We start from the raw sequence: 26,834 nt of genomic DNA on the forward strand, positions 1-26,834 counted from the left end.
GGCCAGCTCAGAAGCTGCATGCCTGCCCTGGGCCCCAACATCAGTCAGGGGAGGGAGGAGCCATGCTCGGGCAGGCCCTGCTCTCTGCACCTGGGCAGGCCTGGGAATATTCACACTGGTTACCTGGGCATTTTTGTGCTGAGACACTATGCTCAACGCTATGCTCATCTTCATAACAACTGACTCCACAAGGCAGACACTGTAGCAGTGCCCCTCAGTTTAGAGATGAGGAAATGCAGAGAGGTTGTGTTCAAGGCCACATTGCCAGTAAGTCAGAGCCAGGATGTGAACCCAGGTCTGTCCAATTTGAATTGGAGCCATTTACCTCAACGAGACTCAGAGGATGGACACGCTGTGTAACTGTGAGCAAATCATTTCATCTATCTAAGCGGCAGGTACCTCACCTGTAAAGGGGGCACAAATGTACCCTCCTACTGGAGCTGAGGTGGAGATTAGATAAGATTAAGTATGGAGAAATCCCGACTCTGTGCGTGGCACACAGCAGGAGCTAAACTTGGCTCTTCGTCCTACCTTCAGATCTGGGGTGCTTGAAGTGGGCATGAGGAGGGTTATGGTCACCTCCTGCTTCCCTTTCAGCCTCAGAGCATGTGATGCTGGGAATGCCAGGGCAGCCATGGAAGATCTGTGAGGCTGGGCAACGACCTTGGGCCCTGGCTGATACTGGCCACACTGCCTTGACAAAGTGGATCCATCCTGAGCTGCCACCTCCCTCTGGGTTGAGAGAGTACCTCCAGCACCAGGAATCTACACAGTGGTGACCTCGCCTACCCAAGTTGCCCATTATTCTTCTGGACTTCACTCCCTGTGGTCAAAATCTTGGTTCCTAACCCCCTCTTCTTTTCCTCCCTGCATCCCAGCCTCATTCCCTAGAATCCTGACAGATGGTGTGATAGGCTGAAAAATGGCCTCCAAAGTTATCCATGGGCTCCTAATCTCTGTAATCTGTGAATGTTCTCTCGTATGGCAAAAACAAACAAACAAACAAACAAACAAAAAAAAACAAAAAAAACCCCGACTTTACAAATGTGATTAAGAATCTGGAGATGAGAAGGTTATCTGGGTGAGCCCTGAATGTAACCATGAGAGTCTTTATAAGAGGAAGACAGAGGAGATTTCAGAGAGAAAGAGAGAGAGAGAGAGAGAGAGAGAGAGAGAGAGAGAGAGAGAGAGAAGTGGAGAAGGCAGTGTGAAGGTGGAGACAGAGATTGAAGTAATGTGGCCATAAGCCAAGAATGTTGGCCGCCACCAGAAGCTAAAAGGATCATGGAACATGGAACAGATTCTTCTCTACAGTGTCTGGAGAGGGCGTGGTCATGCCAACACCTTGCTTGTGGCCCAGTGATACTGATTTTCAACTTATGACTTCAAATTTGTGAGGGAATAAATAAATGGGTTTTATTACTTTAGCTCCTTAAAATTATGTTAAAATATATACGACATACATTTTGTTATTTTAATTACTTTTAAGTGTACCATTCTATAGCATTAAGTGCATTCTCATTATGTGCAGCCATCACCAGTTTCCACCTCTAGACTTTTTTCATCAACCCCAACTGAAATGTAGCAATTAAACAATAACTCCTCCTGCCCCCTTCCCACAGCCTCTGGCAAATTACCTTCTGTTTTCTGTCTTTATGAATTTGGCCATTCCAAGTACCTTGTATAAGTGGAATCATACAATACTAATTTTTGTGTGTGTGGTTGGTTTATTTCACTTAGCATAATGTTTTCAAAGATCATCTATGTCATAGCATATATCAGAATTTTCTTCCTTTTTAAGGCTGAATAATAGTCCATTGTATGGTTATACCACATTTTATTTATCCATTCATCCATCAAAGGACGCTTGGGTTGTTTCTACCTCTTGACTATTGTGCTGCAAATGTCTAACTATTAATGCTGCAAATTTCTGTTGTTTTAACCACCAAGTTTGTGACAATTTGTTATAGCAGCTGTAGGAAACTAATACAGATGGTAATCTAATCATTGGCATCCCCACTTTCCTCTCTTTAAGTCAAATAGAAAAGCAGTGTTTCTCAAGGTGTGGTCAGGTGATCCCCTGCATCAGAATCACCCGAGGATGGGGTGGAGGGGGGACGCATTTTTTTAAACACACAGATTCCTAGGTTTTATCTCAGATCTTCAGAATCAGACTCTGATAGGCTAGAACCAGGGGGGCTATATTTTTAACCTGTGCAGATTATTTTTATATACAGTAAAATTTGAGAACTTCTAGCTTAATGAATTACTTCTTCCAAATAAAATGTCGATTATAAGTATTTTCTAGATATAATCCCTTCACCTGAAGGAATGACGTCTCAAGCACAGAGGTGAGACACAGCTCTCTGAGCTTTCAAATGACATGGCTGATAGAACGAACAGATGACAGAAAGTGTCTGTTATTTTAGAAGTTGAGTGCAATTCTGCTTTGTTGGTCTGGGAGGAAGAGTTTATTCTTATTAGCAGAACTGCCACTTTGGGAAACAACTGCAGGAGCCTCCCTAGTGCTGAGAAAGGAGGTCCGTGGGCCCGAGCTGGAAGGGTAAGGGTCAAACAAAAGGAGAATAAACAGCTCTTGGAAATCAAAAAATGTCGAAGTCTTGTTTGCATTCAGGAGGGAAAAGAGATGAGAGGCTAGGTCAGACCAGCAAGGAGATGGCGCGGTGATCTAGAAGGAGCTCTGAGGAGAGCATGGGACATGGCGATACGACACAAGGCCAGAGCATGTGGATGATAGAATCAGAGAGAAAGCCCTGCTGGTAAGTAGAGGCAACCCAAATTACGACTTGTGATGTCTGTCTGACGTGAACTTACTTTCTGCTTTGTGCTGTAATCCACCCTTCTCTCGCCTTGGCCACAAAAGCTTCAGTAAAATCTGTTACAAGAGGCTGTGGATAAAGAACTTTGCAGGAAAGGAGGAAACAAGGTTTTGAGCCATGCCAGGACATCTTATGAGAGAGGCGGGCACTGCAAAAATTGGGGTAACAGTGAGGAAGCAGCTGGTAGCAAGGACTGACCAGGAGAATGTGAGCCCCTGCTCCTGGACGTACATAGATATGTATTGGGGAATGCTAGACACCCTACAGTAGGTGGAATGGAGACTTTCCTAATCCTTTTTATTTGGTATTAGTGAGAGGCTCTCTGATAGTAGTGGGGGGTGTGTGTGTGTGTGTGCGCGTGCGCGCGCACGCGCATAAAACAGAAATTTCATCAAATTGTTGAAAGGCTAATGAAAGATGTTCAAAGGGTGGAGATTAATAAAAAATTCAAATGTCTCTTTTTGATATTTTTCTTCTTTCTCCTAAGCCCGAAGCCCAAATATGTGAAATTTAAATAATTATCGTTAAGTCGAATCAGTTTTAAAACAGAGAGACTTATAGGTTTATAGACCCCGTCAGTCACCAGTGATTGCTGACTAATGACACAGGAGTCTGTAATTATACTGCTGTCAGGAGGCTGAGTGTCCTTGATAAATCCAGGCTCATCTGCCTTCCAAAGACACCAGGAGAGGAGTGCCTTGATTTATCTCCAATTTGGCACATATTCTCTTTACTGTACCTTAGAGAACACTCAACTACTTAATGGTTTGAGAGGTCAGTTTCATCCTGCTCATATTGTGCAACCTGGAACTTAAGTGTCCTTGCCCATCACTGTGAGGACAAAAATGGGACTTTTCTTTTTATTGCATTTTGTTTCATTTTTCTCTCTCTAACTGATGTCTTGCATTCAAAAATCTGTTTTGTAAAAATCATGGAATGTTAGAACTGAAAGCAATCTAGCTCAAGGAGAAACTTGTCTTGAAGGTAAAGCAGCTGTCCCAGACCACACAATATGGTGGCGATGACAGAACATGGAGGAGAACCTCATGGGACGGTCCTTGCTTCTCCCTCTCAGCACCTGCAGCAGGCCTGTACGCACAACAGGGCCCACGAAGATGGAGCTGTGGGGGCCGAAGCAGATTTGCTGTGCTCCTTCACCTGATTTTTCCCGTCCCTCCTTCCCTCTCACCTCTTTCCAGCCTGCCCTAAGGGTCTGGGGCTCTCATGCGTCTCCAGGCTGACCACAGTGACTTTTCTGGGTATTTCATGGGACTATTATTTAGATATGATATATGTTTTTCAGACTGTCCTCCTAATCAAATCAGCCTCGAGTCCACGTCTTACTCTTCAAACCTATCTGTTCAAGCTGGAAAAACAAATCCAATCTAAAGAGTAAAGGATTGACACTATTTTCCCCCTTGTAGATTATAGCTGGATTTTAACAATGGCCATCAATGACTTAAGGCGAGAGAAGCCTGTAGCCATTCTAGCAGCCAGGGCTGATCAGTGGGGGAACTACTTAAGAATTGAATGCCTTTGCTAAGATCCTTAGTAGCAAGAAAAACTGCTAAGTAGGAAGGAAGAACTAATTGCAGGGAACAGTAAATTCCATTACCTGGCACAGCTAGTCAGACGGGTGATGCCAACCACGAAACAACCCCTTGTTCTCTCTCATCTCTTCCCTACTGAAGACTTGCCCTTCTCTGTGACCATTTGCAAGGAAAACAGGGCCTGTGACATTCCCACGGGGGAAGATAAATGTCCAGAACTTCACATAGGTGCTCTTTTCTGGACACATGTTTAGTTTTCATAGCATCATCCAATGTCTCACTTTATTTGGTGATTTTGCCCTCACGCTGACCCGTCTTCAAAATAAGAGAGTGGTCATTTCCTCCTTCTGATTCCCTGAAGCCATGTGGAGACAAGCCGCTATTGTGTCACTCAGGAGCAGAGGGCGTGCTGCTCGATGTTATGGTTACTGGGAACATTTCTCCTTAGTAAAAATGCTTTCTGAATTCCTGGCCACTTCCTCTCTCCAGTCACACAGTGGGCTGTGGTGGCCAAAGTGGAAGTAAGGGTCAGGGAGCAATTTTGATCTTCATCCTGTATTTAGGATTCTAGCTTCCTCTCCCCGTCCCTCCCCAGAGGTTCTGTTCTGGAAAACAGCACTTGTTTTCCATGGAACAAAGGTTTCTGGAAAGCAGGAAGTCCATTCTGGCAGCACCTTGTGTGGGGGCAATGGGCAGGGAGTGAGATCCTAGAAGCCCCAGGGGTGTGCTTCTATTAGAGAGGTCCAGCTAGGATTCAGGGCACAGGATCCTGGAGAGTAGGCCTAGGAGGTGACACCACACCCATGTCTTGCAGGACAGGGCTCCAATTGGGACTTGCAGAGACTCAGTAATTATAAAGGGCCTTTGCAGTCCAAAGGCTATAGATCTATATCTGGCTCTTCTCAGAACACAGATTTGTTTGGGTCTCTGCAAAACGAGGATAGTAATCTTACCTTGTAGAGGAAGTGCACTGATAAAAATAAATAAGTAAATAAAAGAAAGCACAAGCACAGAGGTTACTAGAGTTGGGAACATGCAGGGGATTACTATGTTCCCTCCCCCTACTGTGCATTTTCCATCAAGACAGAGCGTCTACCCTTCTGGAGACCTGAGAGGACAGCTCACATAGTAAGATGCCAGTCCCCTCCCTTGTAGAGCCTGTGTCCTGAGATAACTCCCTGGATTATGGGTGTGGCTCCATATTTCCAAAGTGGACACTATTACAGGATATTATTACACATTCTGGGAAAATATGTTTCATGCTCAAAGTAATTTGGAAAACACTAGATTAAAAAAGTAAGCCTATTCTTTACCGCAGATCTTCTCAGAGCCTTTATGTGCTAATTGCATTGATAGCCCAAAAGGGAGGGACATAAAACGCAGCCTTTCCCAGATGCTTTTGACCACAGAAAATTATTTTTTTCATGGCACAACTGTTAAAGTGTCTCAGAATAGGGTGGAAAATGCTGATGTTCATTCTTATGCCTTTGGCTATACAAAATATCTATAGTCTTTATTGATTTTGAATAAAGAAGATTATGCTGTTCCTGATATTAGCTTCATTTTTTAAAAGTCCACTGCTAAAACTGTTCTCTTGAACACCTACTTCTGGGAAGATGGAGTAGACATACTTTTCTCTATTATTCCTGCTAATAATGCCTGAAAATCATGGACATTACATATGAACCAAACATAAGGAGACTTAGAAAAGTAGAGAAAAGAGGGCAGATTGGATAGGTAGCTTGGACCTGAGGAATGACACAATCTGTTGTATATACATATTTTTTCTTCATATACCCAAGGTTTGGTGCTGAAGAAGCTGGAAACACCAACAAGCATAGACTGGGGAGTGAGGGGGGAGGGACTCCCACGAATGTCTGGTTTTTTTTTTTTTTTTAGCCCAAAGGACTAACAAAATAGAAAACGTTTATGTAATAAAAACTCCATTCTAGCCAGACAATACAGAAAAAACTACTTCTACCTCCACTAGCAAAGGCCAAGCGGGGAGCCTAGATTTTCACTGTCATGAGGCTGTGCTGAGGAGCCTCAGCACTGCCACCGAAGTGCCGTCAGCAGAGGTCAAGCAGGGAGCCTGGACCTCTGTTCCTGCTGGCTTGTAGTGACGCTCCTCCCTCCCCGTGATGCTCATGGAAACCACGCAGGGAGCTTAGACTTCCACCTCGTCCTCTGCCTCCTCCCTGGCTGGGGACGTCGTGGGAGACCTAATGGAGTCTCAGGACTTTCTTCACTGCCCGGTGGTCACCAGGCCATCTCCACGGTAGTGTCAATGGAGATCATGTTGAGAGCCAAAACTTCTACCCAGAAGCAACAAGGAACCCCCTCACCCCCGTTTCCATGGAGGATGAGTGGGGAATCTGGAATTCTCTCTTCAGATGGCAAAAACGAGGCAGCATGTCCCTCTTCCCCTGCTCGAGCAGCATCAAAGAAAGCTGGCTAAAACAGAAAATAATATGAAAGTGTCTAAGTGTCAAATGGAAATCACTCACCATACTCAAAACCAAGATCTCAAACTGATTGCAAATAGACAATGATAAATGACAACACCAAAATGGCAAAGATATTGGAATTATCTGATGATGATTTTGATGCAATTATGATAAAAATTGCATTAGGAACACACTTGAAACAAGTGAAAAAATACACGGCCTCAGCAAAGAAATAGAAAATATCGGCAATGTAAGAGACAATATAAAGAAAAAGCAAACGAAATTTTAGAACTGAAAAACATAATAACCCAAATGGAAAAAAACCTCAATGGATGCACTCAACGGCAGAACACAGGCAATGGAGAAATGGAGCTGGAAGATAGAATGATAAAGATGTCCCAATCTGAGCAACAGAGAGAAACAGACTGAAACGAATAAACAGAACTGTAGGTATCTGTGGGACTATGCCAACGATCTAACATTTGTAGCATTGGAGTCCCAGAAAGAGAGAGAAAGGGGAAAATAATGAAAAAGTATTTGAAGAAACAATCATTGACACCTTCCCAAATTTAGCAAGATATATAAAACTACAGGTTCTAGAAGCTGAAATATAGATAGGATAAACTCAAATAAATCTACCTGAAGACATACAATAATTAAATTTTAAAAACTAAAGACAAATAAGAAAACTTGAAAGCAACCAGAGAAGAATAACACTATACCTATAAGGAAAAACTAATTTGAAAGACAGTGTATTTTTCATCAGAAACCATGGAGGCCAGAAAGAAACAACAAAATTATTTTAAAATGCTAAAAGAAAAGAATGGTTAGCATCCTATTGTCAGTGAAAATATTCTTCAGAAATAAAGGGAAAATCAAGATATTCTGAGAAGTAGGAAGTTGTTGCGAGGAGACCAATCCTCAAAGAATGGCTAAAGAAAGTTCTCTAAAGAGAAAGGAAATGAAAAAAGAAAGAACTTAGGAACATCAGGGAGGGAGAAAATCATGGTAAGAAAAATATGAATAATTGCAGTAGGCTTTATGTCTCCTCTTGAGTTTTTAAATTATTTTTGATGTTTGAAGCAAATTTTACAACACTGTGTAATGTGGTCCTCCATGTATATAAAGGAAACATGTTAGCCGGTGATATTATAAACAGAGGAGGGTAAAGGAACATAAAAGAAAGTAAGGCCTCTATACCTCACTTAAACTGGTAAAATGATGACATCAGTAGATTGTAACAAATTATGTACATATGATGTAATGCCTAGAACAACCACTAAAAAGCTATACAAAAAGATACACTAAAAAAATTATAGATAAATCCTAATGAAATTCTAAAAAATGTTTAAGTAGTCCACTGGGAGCCGGAAAAAAAAGAAAAAAGAAAAATTAAAAACAGAACGAACATAAAATGAACGTAAAATGGCAGACTTAAGCCTTAACATATTAATAATTACTTTAACTGTAAATGGTCTAAAAACATCAATTAGAGATTGGCAGAGTGAATCAAAAACATGACCCAACTATATGCTGTCTAAAAGAAACTCACTTCATATATAATAATAAAGGCAGGTAAAAAGCGAAAGGATAGAATCACGTCACACCCATTAGTATAGCTATTATTTTAAAAATAAAGCAAACAGAAAATACCAAGTGTTGGTGAGAATGTGGAGAAATTCTAACTCTTGTGTATTGCTGATAGTAATGTAAAACGGTGCAGCCACTGTGGAAAATAGTATGACAGTGCCTCAAAAAATTAACAAAATTAATTACTGCATGATCTAGCAATTCCACTTCCGTGTATATACCTAAAAGAAACAAAAGAATATTTGTACATCCATGTTTATAGTGCATTATTATTCACAGTAGTCAAAAGGTGAAAGTAACCCACGCGTCCACTGATAGATGAATAAACAAAATGTAATATATACATACAACAGAATATTATTCAGGCTTAAAAAGAAAGAAATTCTGACACATGCTAAGACATGGATAAACTGTGAAGATATGCTAAGTAAAATAAGCCAGTCACAAAAGGACATATACTGTATGATTCTGCTTACGTGAGGTACCTAGAGTAGTAGTTAAATTCTTAGGGACAGAAAGCTAGAATGGTGGTTTCCAGGGGCTGGCAGGGAGAGGGAAATTTGGAGTTATGGTTTGATGGATATGGAGCTTCAGTTAACAAACATGAAAAAGTTCTGAATATGGAGAGTGGAGATGGTTATACAACAATGTAAACTCAATGCCACTTAAAAATGGTTAGAATGATGAAAAAGTAAAAAAGAAAAGAACATAATAAAAGGAAAGCAGTAGCTAAATTAATATTAGATAGACGTTAGAGCAAAAGAAAAAAGAAAAAAAAAATACCAGAGACAGAGAAGCACATTATATCATGATAAAGTATCAATTCATTAAAAAACCTAGTAAGCAATAGTCTATGTGTATCCACCAAACAACAGAGCTGTAAAATATGTGAAGCAAAAATGAATAGAATAAAAAGAAGAAATAGACAAATTCACAATTATAGTTGGAGACCTCAACACCCCTGTTTCAACATTTGATATAAACAGTATCCCTGCCACATCTGAGTCTGGTTCTGATATTTGTTCTGTCTCTTCAAATTGTATTTTTTGCCTTTTAGTATGCCTTATGATTTTTTTGTTGAAAACCAGATATTACATACCAGATAAATGGAACTAAGAACTAGGCCTTTAGTGTTGTAGTGGTAAGGTATGGAGACAGAGGAGACGCTCTATAATCCTCTAATTGGGTCTCAGTCTCTCATATCTTCTACCCCTGGGCTGTGACCTTCCAGAGCTTCTCAATTCCCCACCCCCAGCCTTTAGGTAGGACAAGAAGTTGAAGGGGTGGGGTGGAGTTGGGTATTTACCTGCCCAAGGCTGGTTAGGCTGTTTAAAACCCAGTAGGTAAGGCTCAGGTAAAATACTTTCCCTTGAGGATGGGCCTTGTCAAGAACAGAATGCTCTGGCATATTTCAAAATGCCTATCTTTCCCCTCCTCCTGCAGAAAGTACAAGGGATCTTTACTGTGAGAACTTGGGAGGGCTCTGGCGGTAGAACTCACAAAAATATGAGGCCTGCCACCTGAGACTGGGGCCCCCTGGAGTTTTTAAGTCACAGTTGAGATAGATGAATTATTGAGTCTCCACCAATTCGTCAATCACAGATTAGGTTTCCCTACCCCAGTACTGGTTCCCACAGAGGTTTCTGCTCAGGTGGCAGCAGTTTGCCCTGTGACCTCAGTTCTCTGACGACAGATCTAAGAAGAGTTGTTGATTTTCCGTTTGTTCAGCTTTTACTTATTGTTAGAATGAAGAGATGATTTCTAAGCTTCTTACATGATGGACCAGAAACTGGAAGTCTAAAGGGTTGTTAATATAAATTACTATAAAGTTGTTTCTTCAACTTTGTGTTTTACTTCACATGATAAACAAGCTACTTTTATTTTCCTTTTGGACAAACTGATCTCAGGGGCTATGAAGAGAAAACTCAGGGCCTAAACTGGGAAAATAGGACTCTGTCTCTTGCAAGGTCTCACTGTCAAGAATGTTTGTTGTGAGTTTAAAAGAAAACATCCATACAAGGCAGCCGAATACACCTTGGTTGCGCCATCTTGGGGCAAACACGTGCCCAGGAATGTTTCGATTCAATTAACCCTTCCTGAGATGCTGTGCCCTTTCCAACAGTGTCCTAATTTAGTTTTCTTAAGGACACAAACTTCCAAAAAATTTAAGTAGCTGCTCCAGATGTGCTACATTTTGAATATACTGCACTTTAAACACAATTATATTTTATTAAAAAATTAATATCAATGGAATACAAATTATGTAAAATATTGACTGTAATTGCATCATTTTTGGTTTTGCTAAAATAAAGGCAAAAATATATTTTATGAAAGAAATATTTATAAGAAATTATGTTTATGTTTATTACTTATCCAAATTATCTTGTTTCCAGATATATGCAATAATGATTATATTCAGTCAGATTTAATATTTTGCAAATTTTTAGTCATATAAAAGCCATACCTCAAGGCATGCTTTAAGTTTTTTGTTTTTATGAAGAAATACTTGTCAGGATAAATATATGAAACATTTTATAATGATTTATTAGGAGATTTGTATTTTTTACATGTGTATATATCTGTATGGTATGCAGGCTTCCATTGGTGTTTCCGTGCTCTGCAAACGCTAAGGGCGAGCCTACACTTTTGTGCCTCTAATCATGTTAGAGGTACGCTAGGGTGCAAAATAATGGCTGGCATTTATTGAGTGCGCCTTGTAGGCCACGTACTGTGCTGTGTGCTTACATGCACATTTTAGCAAATTCCACAATAATCCATTTTATAGATGATGAAATCAAGAGTCAGATGGGCCATATGCTTTGCCCAAGGTCATACTGCTTGTTAGTTAGTGGGTGAACTGGGACTGTGTCCTATCCACTCAACTCCACAATCAAAACACCTCCTGATCCTCATAAAAACAGGTTCTTACGGAAGGAACAGGGTATAGCTACTTCCATGGTACAAAACAGGATCCTTGTGGTGGTGGTGGGGGTTGTTATGTTTTCTCATTTCAGCTCAAGGTAGATAAGCTGTTAGCTGTGTCTGATTGTTCACCCGAGGTGCTACAGAACAAAGACCCACCCAGGTCCTACTCATCTGGAACCATCTCTCACTCGGTTTTAGGGAATTGGCTGAAGAGAGGGGTTCATGCAGGGGGCAGCATGTCACCTTTGTGCTTGGATCTATCAGAGCCAGTGTCTTTCCCTCTTTTTCCCTTTGTGTCTGGGCTTCAAACCTCTCCAGGGCCAAGATGAAAGACCGTTTCATCCTCCTCCCATGTGTGAAGACAAATAAGAGATAGCTCTTCTTGGCTCACTCACATCGTGGGCCCACTCGAACCCTGCAGGAGAACAGAATGTGGATTATAGATAAACTTAAATCCATTTCTGCAGGAATTAGGCAGCTTACAAATGAAGGCAATATCTGTGTTTGGACAATGGCTACCTTGGGGCCCTTATGGCTTTAATGAAATTCTATACATCAAAGCTCTTTTAAAAACCTCTGAGTCGAGAACATGCAAACTGAACCCCTACTCCATTGGGATCAAGTAACCATGGTGAGAAGTGGTGGGCTGGGGAGAGAAACAAACATCAGCCAGATTAGGTAACACTAGTTGATGGCTGAGGCCGACCACTAGGTAGCCCTGCCCCCAGAGGACCAGGGCTCCCTGACAGATGGATCTCCTTGATCATGGATGTGTTGATCCCAGGAGCAGGGAGAAGCATCCATCTCTCCACCTTCCTCAGCTGTATGCAGAATAAGAAGGAACTGGGCTGGTCATCTGAAGCAGTGGTTCTCCAAGTGTCTTATGGAGACCCTGGAGTCCTAGAGACCCTTTCAGGGGGTCCACAAGGTCAAAACTATTATCATCATAATACTAACATATCGTTTTCCCAAGCAGCTGAGATTACCATTGTTTTTCCTTATGTCATCAGATGGTCCCTCCTCTGCCCTTGGAGTGAGGAGTAAAGAGTGAGTGCAGAGCCAAGAGAAAGATGAAAGGTTTCTTTCAGCATCTTCCAGAATGTACCTACTTTCCCTTTTATGTACTCGTAGACTGTGAGTGAGCAGTCCTTTGGGAAAGGCCTTTCCCTACAAAAGCTAGGGCGGGGGGTCGGCTGTCTCCCCCTTGAGGCTTTCAGCCCCTTTCTAGGCTGAATTGCCCTGCCTCCCCTTCCTCTTCCCCAGGCCTCAAACTTTCTCAGCTAAGTCGCTTCTTCAGGCTGAGCTGGTGGCAGTAGGCTGGCCCCAGCTGGGAAGGTGTTTGTTCTCTCGGGTTTATTTGATTCCATGAGGTCTTTTGCTGCAGATCTGCCAGGACTCAACATAGTTTGCAAAAAGGTAACTTTATAGTTTTTGTTTATAAAAACTTTGATTTGAGCCAATAAGATATTTTCCTAGTTATTTTTGCTAAGGTGAACATTAAAACTGGTTTGAAAACCAGAGGAGAGAAGGAACAATCAGGGGGAACGTTTTATAAACTGTGTAAATGTCTAACCAATGTACTGTACCCTTGAAACTAATTAAGAAAAAAAGAAAACTGGTTTGCATTTTTGGAGACAAATTTGGTCTGGAAGCTAGTTGAAAGCTAGAGGCAGGTTCCTGGCTGGGAGAGGGGCCATTGCATGGGTTTATTTTAGCATAAATGTGGATTATGTGAAGGCTGGAGACAATTGCTGTTCTGCCCCTCAGGGAGACCCGGAGGGCAGAGGGTGGGGGCTCTAGAATCCAATGGATCCAGGTTACAGTCTCTGACTGCTGTGTCTTTAGGCCACATACTCTGTTTCCAAGGACAATTTTCTCTCCCCTTGTACACTGTTTTAGGACTGTTGTGGAAATTAAAGGGAATAGTGTGAGTAGAGCATTTAGCACAGTCCTTGACACCCAGTATCCTCGTAAACACTTAGCAAAGGGTTTTTATCAGGAGGTTCATCTTCACCCAAAATTGATGAGAGGAACTGGCCCGTTGACCACCTTTCTATACTTGGGTTGAACTAGTTTTCTTCTCAGCCCCCTGCCATTCTCATTTATTTCTGAGTGTATTTGCTTAGGATTAACCTGAAGTGTATTAACCTGAAGCTGAGTCCTTCTTGCTCTATGAGGCTTTCTTTGACAGCTGAACTCAGATTTGATAGCTGCTATCTGCTCCGATGGGCTCAGGGGGGCTACAAGATCTTGGGGTGGCAGCAGCCTCATCAGCGCCCAGATTTCCCACAGTGCCTAGGACACTGTAGGAGGATGCTCACAACACAGTGAATTATAATGACTCTTGCTTGGGTGGCTACCCATGCTGTAACTCTACCAGGTTGCCAATCAGGAGCAGTCATTGGCTATAAAATAGCTATCATTACTTTTGTTTTTAGCTGTAGAAACTTTGCTAAAATAATCTTACATGTGATATAGAAAGCTGCCTATGGTGGGCAGCTCTGGTGTAGTGGGGAGAGTGGCCTAGAGGTCCTCCCTTGACTCCCGAGGTCCATTTGTAGACTCGTATGGCTCTGTCCCTCAGAGATTGAAAGCCGTCAGGAGGGCAGGAGTTCTGGTCACAGATTACTAACGGTAACTGGCTTTCCATGGTTAACCTCTAAGCTATGAAATAGAGTAGTACATTGAACCTAATTTGCTGGAGACTCTTGCCCTTGGGACAACTGGAGCTTGAGGAATTCCATTCGGCTTTAGTTATCTTTCATGTCTAGGGAGGGATGGGTACTATGGCTTTTGCTCAAGGGTAAATTAATACAACACAAGTCTCTGGCTAAGGGGCTGACTCCTTTGGCAAGGTCCACTTTCCCAATTTCCTCCTTATTGAGGAATGAGGATGTGATGGCCAAAGCTCTAGCAGCCAGCTGGGAAGCCATGAGGATTAGGGCCATGCTCAGAAGTTAGGATGGAGCCTGGGTCCTTGAGAAAATTGTAGAACTAAAATACTAGCATTATTCCGTCTTTTTACAGTTCATTTCAGTATGTGAGGGAGAAAAAAAAACCGTCTGTAACTCATCTTGTTGAAGCTACAACTTTGGGAGAGTTGATCAGCCAAATATAATTCCTCAGGGACAATATATCATGACCACAACCCAGTTATGTGCCTTTGGAGGACAGTATTAGTTAGCTCCAGGTGGTGTTGGACCAGGCTTTCCCCAATTAGGATGTTATATGGTGACAGGCTTGATGTGTTTCAGTACCACCTCACCTTTACTCTGATTTTTTTTCCATAGAAGCGTTATCAAAAAAGTGATTAAAAAGTAGGGTACATGCAATAAAAATGAAAAAAGAGGCACCTAATTATCTGCAAACTGAATAAACACACCATTATCTTTTGACCACAGTTTAGAGACAAGAAGGAGAGTTCTCGTCACTGAGACCAGGCATGTTTGCAGCAATGTTGGCAGACGTGAATATTTAAATCATACGGCTATAGAATGTGATTGATTCCTGGTTTGTCTTCACAAAATATTTCTGTAAAGGCCAAAATGCATTTGTCATAGCACAGCCATTTCTATAAATGCCAAATCCCCTCCTATGGTGGTCATTGCCAACCTGAAGCCCATCTGGATTGCATCCTTTCCTCCAGTCCCCAGAAAGCTGGGCTCACCTCACTGTGCTCATTCTCACATCTGGAAAGAGCTCCTCTGTAGGATTGGACTGGGATGGCCACTGACTCTGAAAGACCCTGAAGAGAGACCCTAGAGGGGTATCATCCTCCCTAAGTCATTTTATTTGATTAATACTGAGTAGATGACAGCTCATCAAGGCTTTGCTAGCTAATGAAGGCAAATTTCGGGGGTGCTGTCTTTTGAGAAGTATATGAACAGTTATAAGAGATTTCTGAGGGCGGGATTACATATTTACCTGGTTGATCTCAGAATTACACCTTTGACCTAGTACTAGTTGTGTCTAATTTTATTTTACAAGACAACGTATTGGTTAGTTCTCTAATCGCTGGGATGTGAATGGGAGGTGAAATAGGCCATTGTGTCAGGAAGTCCTCATCAAAATTACCCCAACCACTGGATGGGACTTTGATAATAGAAGAGCTAGTTATGGCCAATGCAAATGATTACGATAGCACAAAACACTTTTTAGTGATTTCAAGTTAGATTTAGGCTATGGCAATAGGGACAAACAGTCACATAGGGAACATGCCAGCTGCTTCCAGCGAAGCTGCTGACATAAATATAGGGAAAGGCACTAAAACAGATAAAATTCAAGTCATAATTTGCTTGCTAATAATTCGCTTTTTGTGTCTGCAGCCTTGAAGAATTGTCCTGAGTAAGTGTATTCCTAAAAATAGCGAGTCGAGCCATCGTATGGGTAAATAACAGCGAACTTATCACAAGGGTAAGCTTGGAGAGACGATAGTCAAGATCTTCTGAAGAGAGGTGGAATTGCCAACTACCAGCTGAGAAGCATTGCTCTGTATGGGTGGCAGCTCACGGTTGCACATGCTCTCTGAGGCCCTGTCTAGTCTCTGACACAGGCCAGCAAGGGACAGCTGTCCATCAGGGTTGAAACTGCCCTCGGGAATTCCAAACATGGTTTGTATCCTTTTGTCTCTCCCCAGCCGCACATGAATTAAGAATATTCGCTTCCTCTACTGCAAGGATTTCCTTTACCTACAGCAAAGATTCTCTTTGAGTGCAGAGTTTGCCTTGAATTCGTAGAGTTAAAAACTCCCATTAGCTGCTCTGCCCAGTTTCACTGACCATTTTTCTGTTAACACCTATGGCTGAAAGGACTCTTCATCCACACTCCTTCCCTGCACCAAGGTGAGTGAGGTGTTTATTTACATAACTCTTTGGGTCATTAGGTAAAAGGAGCAACACTTTTCTCTCTCTTGACAATGTAAACATGAGCCAGAGTTTTTACTTCTCAATTTCTTGTCAACACACATGTAAATCTGTCCAATCATAGCTCATTTAAAAGGACATTCCCATATAATGCTTTTCAAACATATATTTTCTAAGGATCTGTTCAAATTTTGGTAAGCTGTCAGCTTTTAAATAGACTTGTGTATATAACGGCTTCAAAGAACATAACTTTAAAAAGGTATGTGTGGGCAAAAGATGTACTCTGATAAGAAGGAAAACCTCATCTCTGACATTCCAAGATTAAGATCTCAATCATAACACTCCAAATGTCAATCACCTTCTTCCAGGCAAACCCCACCCACAAAATTCTCAGGTCACTGGGCAGGAAGGTAGTGAGAATGGTGTGCAGGCCAAGAGGTTCTATCTGAGCACTGCAACCATGGAGGGAATTTTTCAAGAATACTGATGCCAGGACTCACCTCCTGTGGTTTTGACTGATCACAGTGGGGTCCTCTTAGTTGTGAAAGTTGCCCAGTAATTCTAATGTGCGGTCAGAGTGAAGACACACTGGTTTAGCTCACCAACATTGGCTCAGTTCAGCCCTGACCCTCAAGGATGGAGTCGAAGTGTTTTAACTCCTGGCTGCAGAGAACCACAGACCTCTTCCTGAGGGCAGAATTCTGAGATTACTTGGTGATATTAGGGTAGCAATAAGTTGATTTTATTTTAGCAGAGCTTGTTTATTCCTATACCTTGGAGGGAAGAGTGGACTCAAGTTTTTGATCAATGGTAGTTTTGTACCTTTGGAGCTCCTCCTGCAATTTCTTTTCTCTGGTCACGAGGGAGAGGACTTAGAGGGCATCTGATTTGCTCATTCCTTACCCACAGGCCATTTTGTTGGCCCCATTAAGTCTGACTAGAGGCCCAAGTGAGTTCTTTGCAACCCAAATTTGGATCAGTTTTTGAAATGCTATCAGGGTGGGGGACCTGGGTCCACTAAGCTACCTCAAAGACTAATGAGATCACTAAAAGCAATAGTCAGTTACTGTCAATTAGCTCAGGCCAGCTGCAGCTTCCCTTGTATTCCTGGCTCAAGTGAGGGAGGGCCTTTAATCTGGCCACAAAATATTGGGTCCAGGGAAGTAAAAGTGATTCGAAGTTCAAATGTATACCAGACACCTCACAAGCCCTGATGCTAGTTTCTTGGGGGGAAATTTGGCAGCCTGTGTTTTAGAGGACTGCTTTCTGAGCTCTGCCAGGGGCAGCTGGGTAGTCTGGTGTGGGAACTGGCTCAGGTGTCATTTCAGAAAGCCTGCACACCAGAAAGGGCCCCCACTGGCAGACTTTAGGAATCTCCTGCTTCTACTCGATTTCCATTTCACTTTGGATCCTAATCTTGGGCTGCAGTCCATTTGGCAAGGAAAAACACTTTTCTTTTGGGGTCTCTCCATATCCTCACAAACCCAAGCACACACATTTTAATCTGAGCTAAGTCGACACCTCTGAATTTGACTTGCCATGTGGGTTGTTTTCCATGTAAAATCAGGGTGGAAACCGCAAGACTTGGGAAGCCCTCAGACTTTGGGCCTCTTGGGGCTGGTGCGCTCATTGCCTCCACAGATGGAGAAAAGCTTACGAGTAATGCTTGGTATTATCGAGACTCCTGCCTGCCATGTGTATGGGGCTTCCTCCACCCTGTCTCTAATCCAGGAATCATCGTGTCTCCTGGAATTACTCAGCAAAACAATTATTTAGAATTCGTTTAGGTTTACTATATCGGTGCTAACCGGTAAGTGCTCGACCACTGTTCTTGTGTAGTTGTTGAGTTCTTCAAGATGATGCCAAAAGGAGTCTGTCAAGTTAGTTATGGCTGGGCTGCCACATGTCATTTCTAGCATGTGAAAAGTGGTGTCAAAATATATACAGCAGTCTGGAAAAAACAACAACAAAAAACCCTGCGACAAAAGAGCAAGGTGCATTGGATACAAAATAGATACCAAGAAATAAAAATACTAAGATAATGAGGCCCATAGCTTCATTCTTTGGTATGGTCCATCTCAAGAAGTCTATTAACTGTTTAAAACTAGGAAAAGTCCTAGTTGCATATATTGAAGCTGTTTCCAACATGAAATTACATTCACATGTATTAAATCTGCTTTTCCATATTACACGCAGAAAATTTAAAAAAGAACAGGGAACAGATTTCGAAGGATGAAATTTCCACATTTATTTTTCTTTCATGTGCATAGAAAATGGCAGTGAAGTGTCCTATGAAAGAGGCAGGAATGGCCATGACGCTGCTATACCAGACTGGACTTTGTGCTTCAAAGGTACACTATTCATTTTGAAAACAAAAGATGTCGCAGTTTGTTTTTAATTGCTAACAATTCCTTGGGTTTCCCATTTGTTTTTTTAAGCTGTCGGTTTCTTTAAATCTCTTTTCAAATGACACACTGCATTACAAATGATGGCACTTAACCAATGTGGCATTTCCATATTTACACCAACAAAAGAAATTTACAAGACATAATAGTATACGATCTTGACATTTACTAATAGCAATAAAACATGAAGGGCATCCATTTTTTTTTTCTGTACAAACTATCAGAACATAACTTTATTCACATTAAAAAAATCATCTTTGATTTGACCTACACATTCCCCATCTCATTTCACCCATTTCTCAAACCTCTCATCACATCGCCCACACCATCACCAGACTACGAAATCTATAAGTAATTAGATCTAACATCTAAATAGAGCTTAGAAAGTCCTCTCTCCCAAAGGTTCCCTCACTTCCCTGATAATTCCTCAAAAAAAGAAAAAAAAATATGCTCTTCACTCATTCCTTCCATTTCACTTTCACATTTCATCCGCAAATCAGCACGACGGACTTTTCATATCAATCCAAACAAGGTTAGAAAGATAGAGTTCTTCTACTGAGCATCTCGATGCTACACCCATGAGTCCGGGGACCCTGGGTATTGTTCCGCTCTATAAGAAGGTCGTTTAGTGGAATAAAAGTCTACATAATTTGTGGTCGATTTCAGTCCATACTGTGTCGAATAATCAGTAGAAGCTGGAAAGTGAACTCGCTCATCAAAATAAGGATCTTCATAGCTATGAGGAGACTGCAAATACAATCTGTATGCATCAAAGTTCTTTCTGTTGGAGTCATCTTGACTATAATACAGCTGTTGATGCTGTTGACAGAATGAAAAAGCAAATAAATCAAAGCAATTTTTGGAAATACATGTTTAAGGATAATTAATGTGGGCTTCCCGCTTCATATTTTTAAAGCAGTATTCAATATTTGTGAGCTTAAGATTCAAAGTTGTTTCTGGTGCACACACTATGTTTACTAATGGACTTAAAGGATTTTAAACTAAGTTTACAGGTGGGCTTGCAGAGTCTGTCCAAGTCCTATTCTAAGGGCTCAAGAAGTCGATGCCTCGGGAGAGCCCAAGATAGGCCCTGGCTTCCTCCCTTCTCATGAGAGGCCCAGCTTTGTGCTCTGCATGGAGGAGCCTATTTCCGGAGGATGCCCAATGAAAGGATGGCCTTAGTTCTCACTGTGACACAGGGGAACCATTAGCACATGATGAATTTAGTTGGAGGCTGGATTCTGGGACTTTCGATAGTTATATAATTGTAGAACCATCTTTTAAAACATGTTATCTCAGAGATGAGGATTGCGTCCGTCCATCCCTCAATTGTAAAAGAAATATGTAGTCTGGTGAACAACAGTTGCATTTTGGAAACCCTGCTGTACTATTAAAAGAATGAGCAACCTCCAGGTAGGAGAGCGGTAAAATTAGAAGAGACACGTAAGCAAACCCAATTCTAAAGGAAAAGACTTCCCCAAGCCAGGGCTAATACATCCATCTGTAAGGAAGCAGAGTGAAACACATGTGGGCATCCGCGCAGGGCACCCTGCCCCATTTCATTTTGTCTTATCTGATCTTTGATCTTATATTAATTTCTTCAAATACGTTTGGAGAAGAGCTTTCATGTCTCTCTTATGTTTGTGTTTGCTCTTGATCATGTCCAAATTGTCCCCATTCATCAAGATGTAGCAAATTTACCACACAGGTATCGACCTCATATTCTGGAATTATCAGAATTATCAGATCAGATGAGTTCTAATGTTATAAGGATTTCAGAGCTAAATTCTCTTTTTAAGTTAGAGTTATGATCCTGAAACTATTCCTCCTGACTAAAAAACTACAGCATAAATTATGAGTAACTTGGGAGGTTCCTTTTCTTCCATCTACAGAGAAAAAATGATGAAATGAAGGGAGGTCTTAGAAAATCCTGATCTGAAAGGCAGGATATAGGCTTGTTTGGGAAACCGCAGCCGCTCATGTGTTATTGGAAGGGAAGACATCAGATGACCCAAGTGGACATGGCATCAAAGGACCAAAACGAATTTTAGGTTCCCATGAAAGCAGAGACTGAACGTCACAACCATGAGACCCCACTCCCATGGAGAGTAGGGTTCACTCCAGCAGGGCTGAGTCTACTTTCACCTCCGAGGCTAACGGGGACCTGGCTATGGACTCAAGCATTTTCAAACCTTGGAGGCCTGGACCAGAGGGAATCATGAAGATGGAGAATGAAGTGCACAAAGAGAGAGAATGATGAGATGAGAGAATGAAGTGTGCTTACCGACCTTTCCCCACCCAGAGGATGGAAGAGATCTTAGAGATTAACAGAAAAAATATATATAATGAAATAAAAAATAAAAAGAGTGGGAAAAGGAAACTGTTGGGCAAAGAATATGAATCATAGACTTCTCAGCAGGTTCCCGGCAGGGGCACGGTGGTCTCAGCAGCACCCACTCGAATATTCAAAGACATGAGGCTACTGTGCAAGTGATTTGCTTAAACCACGGGTGAGCTTCCGAGGAGTGATGATCCCCAGAGAAAGCTCCTCGGTCCCTGGCGTACTGGCCCAGCTCTGGCAAGTCCACCGGCGCGGACCCCTTACTGTGTTGATCCCTGCTAATCGGCCTTCTGTAAAAATGATATTGCAAATTCACCTGTAGCCGTCTATTTTGTTCTCTTGCTGGTGAGGAATAGGAACTGATGTAAATTGGTGAAGGTTTGCTGGAGCCTGTAAGAAAATATTTTATGAAATTAAAACTAGTGCTCATTACTCTGGTCCATTAGGCTGTGCGGTCTCCCTGTACTAGGGCTGGTGCTGTCCCTGACCTGGCCTGCCTTCCCCAGTGCCAGCACAGATGGGGACAGCCTGGGGTCCTTGGATCTAGCCTGGCTGCTGCTTACCCCAGGGCTGTTAGGGACTAAAGAATATGGCAAAATAGGCCATGTGTGTTTCACCAAAAGGCAAAGCCAATGCATAGCCCGTCTAAAAAGGGTTCCTTCTCAACCTCTGGTCACTGTGTGGGGCGCTGTTCACACCTGCGAAGATCTTCCTGGCTGGCTCTTAATGGCAGCCTTGTTCCTTGGGCCAAGGACCACTTCTCCAGGGTTCTGAGCCAGAGCACTGGGTCAGATGGAGGAAGGGAAACATTAGAACAAGCTCCATGCCTCCAGAGCAGTTTTGACTCAGAATCCCTGGTCTTGGAAAGAGCAGGCACAGGCGTGTTCTAAGCAGTCTGGGCACGTGGAGGCAATATTCTTGTGTCTGCCATATTTAAGTACGTTTTAAAACAAAAAGAACTTGGTAATTAAAAAGCTGTCTTCAAGAGTCCACAGTAGACTCCCGATGATGCTGATGATGTCATAAGTTACCTTTTATTATTGTTAAGGCTAGCAAAGATTTTTATTAATTTTTTAATGAGGAAAATGAAACATACTTGAGGCAAATTAGTTTATTGAAGCAAGCAAAGAAGATACAGAAGGGCGCATGCTAAGGAAGCGATCTTTAAAATGAAGCAAGCTGCTGCAAATCTGAAGTAACAATGCACTTCAGTTTGTGGGTGCATTTCCTTTGCAAAGAGCTTGATGTTGGAAATGTAGCATCTGCAATTTTCTGAGCTATTAATTGCCATAGTAACAACAGTCGATTAGTAAACAGTCCTGTGAAATTACAAAGACAACAGCACAACTGAGACTGCTCCCCCAGCAGTTAAGTTGCCACCAGCTTTTATTTCTTTTTGATAAATACGTCTTTTTGAGAAAATAGCATTTCTTTTTGGATAGCTCACATTGCCTCATTTGAAACCTCTAGAGTAGTTATAATATGCAAGATAGTTGAGAATGGGACAATACGAAATCTTGGTAACCCTTCAGTTGGCATCTTTTCAACAAACTCACAGCTTTCACAGCTTTCAGAATAAGACATAAAATATCAATACTATGTAACAGTATTTTTGTTATTCTTAAAAAATAATAACTCTCAGGAGGATCACATTATACATTTTGTTATTCATTCAAACTCTTTTCCATGAAAATGTAAATGAAATCGACCGCCCGTTCTCAGGCCAGTCTGGGATATGGGGCCTGCGGAGTGGCACAGAGCTCAGGGTTCTGATGCACCAGGACACACAGCGGGAGACTGCGCGAGCAGGGAGGGAGCAGGACGAAGGACTGCGCTGCAGGGGAGCCAGAAACCACTTCTCATTTGGATGCAGCGCTTTTCATTTGTGGTCGCCAGACCACTACCCCAGCTTACTTAACCTAAAACAAGCAGAAAGGCAACAGCCCCCGAAGCAGGAAATGGAGAGACTGGAACAGGGTTCGCTGCTGGGGGACCATCTCAATGCAGGCACGGGTGACTTCCTAGGCCACTGGCCGAGTGCCTGGAAACACGCGGCTTTTCAAGGTACTCTATCACACACCCGACTGGCACCTTACCAGGGTACAGGCCTTTATGTGTGGCATCCCCTTGGCTATTGTAATACTGCATAGGTGGCTGGGTCCTATCGTATTCAGAGCGAGGGTCTCTGATTCCTAACAGTGCTGGTGAGGAAGAGGTGCTGCCAACTGAAGGAAGAGGCAAAAGGAAGAGAGAAAGAGAAAGAGGAGAAGAAAGAGAAATCAGACTGTCAGTGTCTCGGGAAAATCCTCTCTGGAAAAACAAAGATCAGTAATTACAAATGGCCCGCAGCTGGCCCTAAATATCAGCTCTTAGCGATGCTGTGAGTTGTGAGTTGCGGAGGAGCCAACCCTGAGTAACTGGAAGGTGACCTGCAGGGCCCACCTCTGCGAAGTGCCATCAGTACCTGAGCACACTGGAGAGCTGAAGTGCAGGCTGCCCAGGTAGAGAGGTACAGTGCAGAAATCATGCAGGTTTCCCCAACAGCAGGCCTCAGTGAGCCGACAGGGCCTTTGAAACTGAGTGAGAATAACTGACTAGCCATGCAAGAGTTACGTTTGCTACTTTATGAGCTCAGTTCAGCTGCTTGTAAAACACCCATCTGTTACCTTTTATGTATAGTATAGCTCTACAGTAAATAAGTAGGTGCTTCATGGGCTATTTTGATTTCTAATTATTTTAAAAATATCTGCATCTCTAAATGTGTTTGAATAAGAGTTCCCAGCCCATAAAATTTATAATTCTCTTTATGGTGATCAGCTGTCAGGGAAATTATGTAAACTCAGTAAGCCCAGCTCATCAAAAAGCTCAGGGTTCCGGGACGCCGCACCTCACAAAGGCCCAGATTTTTTTTACCCCAGCTTGAACCAAACATTTAATAGTAACACATCTATCCATGGGTCTCCTTTTGGACCTTCTTGCACAGAAGGAAAACACTGTACGTCATTTTTATTTTTCTCTAATAAATCATCTTGCTTGCACTAAAATTAATTATAAGTGAATGGTCACTTATTCATCTGAGCCACTGGAAAGCAGCAGCGCCCAGGCCTCGCCACCAGCGGTTTTGTGTGCGCTGACGCTTTCACAGAAAGACTGACATGGAAATTCCTTCCTTAAAAAGTCAAGTCACTGACACAAGGTTGTTCTGTGTTAAACAAGGGTGAGCATTCATGGGCAGGGTCCATGTGCTACGCGCCTTGCTCATTTTCTAGAAAGTGCTAACGCAGAACATACTCACCTGCCTTCCACAATTATATTACGAGGTATGAGTGGTGCCCATAAGCCAACTCTAGTGCTGAGGGATGGATGATCAGCCCCTCAGAGGGCTGGAGAAGTGAGTGTGAATTATACCCTACCTCTGAACAGAATCCAAAAGTACCTAGGAACTTGGATGGGGGCTAGCCAACACTGTCCAGTGTGTGTATTTAAGAGGTCCTCAAAACAAGTTCATTGCTCAGTAACTATGTCTCAATCTTTCTGAAATTATTCTTCTGCCTGTACACATGCCTTTTGTTAAACGGCCAAATCTCTTGCTTTCCCTGGCATCCCTATTTCTCAGTCTCTAAAGAATTCTCAACATTTTTATCCAAGACAGCCTCAGGCTACACCTGGGAGCTCAGCAAAGATGTCAAAAACAAAACACAGGTCTCTTTGAAGAAGACAATTCATAATTTAAAAACAAAGATATAAATACACATCATATGCAACAGGCCCAGATTAATTTGTAAAAACTCATGGTACAAGTGGAGACATCCAATTATGTGGCAAGAACCACTGGTCATATATTGGTCTTCTTGGACACATATGTCCGCATGAGAAATAAGACTGCCAGCAGCGGCACAGTTGAATACAACTGATAATATTTATATGTCAGAATGGGAGATTTACAGCCAAATTAAAAAGAGAGATTACTTTTGTTTCATTTAGTTAATTAAATTTCCAGAACTGACTTAACTTGGTAGTAATATTCTGTCCTTAAATGTAAAAAAAAAAAAAAAAAGTCTGAGTCTCAAAACATTCCAATTCTACGAAATCACATATCACCGATAAGCAGGTAGCACAGTTGCCAAGATTCCCAACTTCCAAATCATAGATAATTTTTGTAAACTTGAAAACGCAGGGCCTGTTCCTATTAGTCATGGATGCTGGGTACCTGGAATACAGCTAGGGGATGGAGGTTTACATGCTGAAGAGGAAGATGCAGGAGGAGATCATAGCTCTCCCAGGCTTTGGGTCATTAAGATCTTGTTTAACGGACCCTTGTTGTAACAGTTTTCACATAGAAAACTCGAAATCACTTTGGAAGAGATTCCAAACTTATGGCCAGCAGGCAGGCAGGGTGGCCATTTTCAGGCACAACCTAGAGGTTCTCAAACTGTGCTCCTCCAGTCTCCACACATCCTTGGGCCAGCCTGTCAAATGCAGATTCCTGGGCCCTGTCACACTCCTAGTGAAGCAGAGTCTTAGGGAAGGAGATGGGATAGAGTGTCCTGGGATACCTTTTTTTGCATCATAGTTGGTGTCAACGTGCAAAAACTCTTAAAATGAAAGGAGGAAAGTGGGTTTGTTGTTTACGGTTGCACGTTAATTCCCAGAGAAGGCTTTCGGCTGGAAGAGCAAAGAGTGTTTGAATATGACAGGCTTAATCAGCTTATGTTCAATCTTCTCTGGTTGGGAAACAGTGTTCTGTCACACAAATGTTCTCATCCAAGAGTGGAGTTTACCCACTAACCTGACTGAATGATGGGTGACATCTGTTGGTTGGTGGTAGACAAGGAAGGATGTGATTTGAATCGGTCTCGCTCTAATGTTGACACAGGTGTAATAAAATGGTTCTGATTCCACCCATCCTGTGGAGTTAAAGGAGAAAAAAAACCCTCTCAAAATGAATAATGACATTTCATTACAATAAATGATTACAAATGAGTGCTCTGATGAATACTAATTATGCCAGTTATTCTTGTAAGTTACCTTTTTATAAATGCTCCGGAGGTCCCGATACTGCCACAGTGTATTCAAGACCTGGGCTGCTGCCTTCACCACTTTCAGAGATGATCTAGGAAGAGCAAGGATATTCATAAGTGGAGGCGGCACAGCCCTGGGCTCCACTTGAAGAGATTCAGGCTGTGAACCAGTGACCAGGAGGCCCCCTCTCTAAGGACCACAGGGCATGGAAGATGCTGCTAGAAAACGCCACCAAAGAATCAGGTGCACCTGGGAGCAGGTCAGCTTCAGAGCTGGCCAAGGGTGGCGAAGACCAAAGTGAGGCTCTTGGGCAGTCCGCTCTGCAGTGAGAAGCTGTGGTTGGAATGAACACAGGACCTAAGTTGAGGACCTCTTTCAGCCTCCCCATGAGGGGAGCTGCCAGCTTCCCCCTATGTCTACCAAGGGGCTGACCTTGCTGGAGCTTTGGGATTAACACAATGATCACACAACCTGAGTGTCTGAAGACCCTCCCAAGTTAATTTAATATATTCCTCCCTACCCCGTTAGGCTTTGATAACGTCTTCATTCCTTTATCATTTATTTTATACTTCTATGTAAACAAATGCATATATGTGCTCTAATGTTTGATTTAAAAATATGCTATTACTTCCCCACTCAGAAGACATTTTACTGAACACAGACTGGTACTCTGTGAGCACTGCTGATGCTGAGTCTGCATTTCACCTGCGGGGGCGGGGGGGGGGGGCTGCTGCTCTGAATGCATGGCCTCACCAGCATGTGAAGAGGGAGGTGTGGCTTCCTGCCTCTCCACCTTAGGGGTTAGAGGGAGAGAGTAAGACAGTCAACCCTAAGGGCAATTGAATATCTCTC

At 42.4% G+C, this 26,834-nt stretch overlaps 1 protein-coding gene across 14 annotated transcripts in view; it reads right to left on the minus strand.

The window, feature by feature from the left end:
* Positions 1–18,437: 18,437 nt before the first annotated feature.
* Positions 18,438–26,834, minus strand: part of PKP4 (plakophilin 4) — a 215,294-nt gene continuing 206,897 nt past the window's right edge. For 12 of the 14 annotated variants that reach the window (XM_036236113.1, XM_036236124.1, XM_036236110.1 and 9 more), the window contains 5 exons: positions 25,989–26,073; positions 25,750–25,867; positions 23,057–23,185; positions 21,277–21,350; positions 18,438–19,438 (listed from right to left, as the gene is read on the minus strand). In XM_036236113.1, coding sequence (XP_036092006.1) covers positions 19,190–19,438; positions 21,277–21,350; positions 23,057–23,185; positions 25,750–25,867; positions 25,989–26,073 — 655 coding nt within the window. In that variant the 3' untranslated portion in view covers positions 18,438–19,189. The remainder of the gene's footprint in view (positions 19,439–21,276; positions 21,351–23,056; positions 23,186–25,749; positions 25,868–25,988; positions 26,074–26,834) is intronic. The other 2 variants (XM_036236114.1, XM_036236116.1) reach the window with 2 other exon arrangements.

Source organism: Rousettus aegyptiacus, unplaced genomic scaffold (genome assembly GCF_014176215.1).
Source record: "Rousettus aegyptiacus isolate mRouAeg1 unplaced genomic scaffold, mRouAeg1.p scaffold_m13_p_2, whole genome shotgun sequence".
Taxonomy (NCBI): domain Eukaryota; kingdom Metazoa; phylum Chordata; class Mammalia; order Chiroptera; family Pteropodidae; genus Rousettus; species Rousettus aegyptiacus.